The sequence below is a fragment of the Amblyomma maculatum genome, chromosome 3 (assembly GCF_055883805.1).
Source record: "Amblyomma maculatum isolate TAMU_Amacu chromosome 3, ASM5588380v1, whole genome shotgun sequence".
Taxonomy (NCBI): Eukaryota; Metazoa; Arthropoda; class Arachnida; order Ixodida; family Ixodidae; genus Amblyomma; species Amblyomma maculatum.
Genome location: NC_139346.1, coordinates 76,348,252 through 76,351,938, shown reverse-complemented (window position 1 = coordinate 76,351,938; position 3,687 = coordinate 76,348,252). Strand labels below are relative to the sequence as shown.

The window sequence follows — 3,687 nt, the reverse complement described above, 5'->3', positions numbered from 1 at the left end:
TGGTAGGGGTGCTGGCGGATTGGGCGCACATCATCGAACATCACGATTTGGTGCTTGGTGATGGGAGTTTGATTCACTTTTGACGACGATGCAAAACACTCTCTGAATTCGAGTAACAATAAAAACAGCTGGTCACGCTGGCTGACCGATAGCTCTAAGCTGACATCGAGATTGTCTATGAATGTGGGCAGTGGCATGGTTTTTGTGGACAAGCACTCGGAGACATCAGAGATGTGTTCGTCGAAAGCTACGGAAGTGTCACAACAAAGGTGCCGATACTCGTGCGAAAAATTGGTAACAAGTGCCTTGGATTTTTTCGTACCTTTACGAAAAAGCATTTGACTCAGTTGAAACCTCGGCGGTGATGCAGGCATTGCGAAATCAGGGGGTAGACGAGCCGTTGTATTACTGGTAGGCAGAAACATAACAGTGGCTGAATTGTTTAGATGGCATCAGCTTCTAGTAATTCAAGTGTGTACCTCTCTACCATACATTCACTCTCGTATATTACATACAAACCTATGTGCTGTGAGAGCAGCTTTGTCATGTTTATGCGAGTCGAGGCTTCAAGTTTGTTATCGCAGCACAAATAACAACAATATCTGAAGCATGCCGTAGCATAGTGATGGGCATTTGGTCTCTCAGAATGCGAAACAATTTAAGGCGGCCAATGGCTCGCTCTAAATGAATTCTGACCCAAGATATATGACGGGCATCTTCCACTTCTTTAGCAGAAAGTTGTTTTTTGCCTCTTGTCAGAGCTGGTACTTCTAGCCTGGCACCACGGAGGGCAACATCTGCACTTATTAAAAAACCCCTATCAGCAAGAACAATATCGCCTTCCTGAAGTTTGTCCAAAAAGTCAGACTTCAGTATTATTTCCTTGTCCGATGCTCGCCCTCCCCAGCATTTTGTAATGAAGCTAATTGCCCCACATGGCATGATGCTGACCATGAATTTGATTGTGTTGCAGCCTTTATAATGAGAATAAGTACGGGACCTAGAAGTAAACCCTAATGGCCTCTGAATCCGTACTTCAGTGCAATCAATGATAGACATGCACGTTGGGTACTTTCTGCTCACAATCATTGGCATTGTCCTGCATACATCCTCCCTTGATGGCCAGATTATGAAGCGTTTCAGCTCCGCAGCAATGACTGGGATATTCTTAACCATTATCCTAGCCACTGCTGTTTCAGAGATGCCAAAACGGTGGCTGAGGTCGAGGTCCAGAAGTGCAAGTCTGAATTTCATGAGTAGATACATTAGTAGATACACATAGATACATTGTTGAACAGTGAAACAAAGAAAATGAAAAGTGCTTTGCTTGGCTGTCCCGTATATAAGCTAACACACTGCTTTGTAATGCATTTTGCTGAGAAGTGCCCTCGTGCATTTTGTTCTGCTTCTGCAGCCCTTTGTTCAGAGTGGAGCAGTTCCTTCTGTAGAACATTGAAGTCCCGCTCCTGCTTCCTGTTTTCTCTTTCAAGAGCAGTAACTCTTTTTTCCAGTGCTTGAAATTCTGGCTCGGAAGCAAATAAAGTTGTATAAACTTGTGCACACCACACATAAGTTCAAACACTTACCGCAAATATAGCAAGGCACGGCTACGAGCAGATCAGCATCTGTGCCTGATGCAGCAGCTGGCAGGTCTGTATCATGGCATGATAGGTGTACAGCTGTGGGGCCTGCATAAAAAGAAATGTGATGGTTTACTACAATACTATATTTATTTTATTGCTTCCTCACCTTCAGTACTGACATCTTGTAGATAATCAGCTCCACTGTCAATTTGGGAGGACTCTGACTGGGAATCTGAAGTAATGTGACCAACATAAAGCACACATTAATGAAGGATAACCCATGATAATATCTGCTGCCTTAATTCGGCGGCTGATGACACTTTTCCAGTTCTACTGTTGCAGCACCTGCTTGCCTCAGTTTAAAGATCTGAGTCCTGCTTTTAGTGTGTTGCTGGCTAGTTTGGGTTGAGTCTGCTATGCTACTTACTGTTTTTTTCAGTTGACTGCGTCCTTCATACCTTGACGCCTTGCCGTTCTGGCTGATTGCTTTGACTATTATGCTTCATTTCACATATCACTTTTGTATTCCTGCTTTTCTGTGTTTTTTTGCTTAGTATGTTGCTGGCAAGTTGTCAGTGCTGGGTTCGTTTACTTGTTCACCTTATCCGCACCTTATTGTTTCACTTCTAAGTTGATGTTTTACCGCTCTTGACGATTGTTCTGATGACTGTGCCTCGTTTTTACTTTTCACGTTCTGTAATATACCCCCCTGCTGTAATGCCCTCTGGGCGCATTGTGGGTAGATGAATAAATAAATGAATTGCAACTCAACTACAATTGCCTTACCAGTATCACTGATGTCATGATCGTGTTCACTTGATGACACTGTTAAAAAAAGGAAACGAAATAAAAACTGCATCAGCAAGTGACAAGGAATCTTGAGAACTAAATATTTTAACTACAGTAAAGGAAGCAAAAAATGCGGGACGGATTACGATATGGAGTCGCATACTACTTACAAGTGTCCATTGGATGCACTTCTCTAGTGAAAGCTCGCGCCCTGGCTCGCTGCAGGCGAGCAGCAGCTGCTGCCTTTTTGTTCTGTTTGTGGGCGAATATCGTCGGTACATAGTCCGGGTGGTGTGGGTCGTCTGACGGCTCTCCTGTGTGCAAATAATGCAATTGTAGACTGTGCTTTCGGAAAATTTTCTTTAGAGGTGTTCACACTTTCAGCATGCATAACAATTACATGCTGTACTGGCCGCGGTGGTTCGATACTTAGGGCTACCCAGTTCAGTCCCAGTCACCGTAACCGTGATTCAACTCAGAATAAACTCGAAATGCGACAGTGTGCCGCGCGGAACGCCGGTAATGGAAATATTTCAGATAGTCTGAATGAGGTGCCGATGCCCAACCCCAGAAATCCCATTCACAATTACTTGCTGTGAATACAACTAAATTCACTATGTGTAAGAAAAACAGAATGGACCTCCGATAGAGAAAATTAGCGCCTGTAAGCGCTCGCACCAGTCATCACGAAATAGAGAAAAAATGTTAACACGGTGAAGGCTGATGCAACATAATCACGGTGGAGTGCAACAACACAGATCACTCGCGCAGCATATCCCTACGCATACGCACAATTACCTAAGTGGAAAATAACATGTTCGAGGAATTGCTTACAGAAGTAGATACAACTGTGAATGCACAAAAAAGAAACAGACCTACGCATTGCAACATAATGGCTGCCTTGTATGCATGTTACTTGCGCAGTCACACCAAAGCAGTGCCAAGATTTCATTACGTGTCGTAAAAACGGCCAGCTAGCTCGAGCTATTCGCGACCTTTGACTAGCTAAAATGCTCTGGCACAAAGTTGAATAAAGCTCCAGCTTACCCGTGACGAAGTGTTTGCCACATATTCGATGAGCCGGCGTTGGTGTCCAATTTTCACGCTTCACCGCAACGGCCCACTGCTTACGGCGACTTTTATCGGCAGGAAACCTATGGAAGCTTATAGAACTTCCCTTCCTGTGCCTTTCAGCGCAGGCCACGGCGACGCAACTAGTCGGCATGTTGCAGTTTCTCTATTTCGGCAGCAGCAAAGCATCCGATCACCCGGCAATCACGGTAGGCAAAAGCAACTGAAGCGTTGTTTTGCCTAC

The 3,687-nt window shown here is 44.5% G+C and overlaps 1 protein-coding gene and 1 long non-coding RNA gene across 2 annotated transcripts; both read right to left on the bottom strand.

The window, feature by feature from the left end:
• Positions 1-420: 420 nt before the first annotated feature.
• Positions 421-1,266, bottom strand: LOC146195014 (uncharacterized). The gene has a single exon (XM_084596178.1). The coding sequence runs from the start codon at positions 1,264-1,266 to the stop codon at positions 550-552; it is 717 nt and encodes a 238-aa protein (XP_084452304.1). The 3' UTR covers positions 421-549.
• A 124-nt stretch (positions 1,267-1,390) lies between these two features.
• On the bottom strand, positions 1,391-3,451 carry LOC146195013 (uncharacterized). The gene is made up of 5 exons (XR_014705520.1): positions 3,420-3,451; positions 2,543-2,686; positions 2,370-2,408; positions 1,750-1,815; positions 1,391-1,688 (listed from the first exon to the last, which is right to left on the bottom strand). It is a non-coding gene; the product is annotated as an uncharacterized LOC146195013 (long non-coding RNA).
• Between the last annotated feature and the right edge of the window lie 236 nt (positions 3,452-3,687).

Bases quoted from the DNA above. Each gene is read 5' to 3' on its own strand.
- LOC146195014 (XM_084596178.1), bottom strand. From the start codon at position 1,266: ATGTATCTACTCATGAAATTCAGACTTGCACTTCTGGACCTCGACCTC.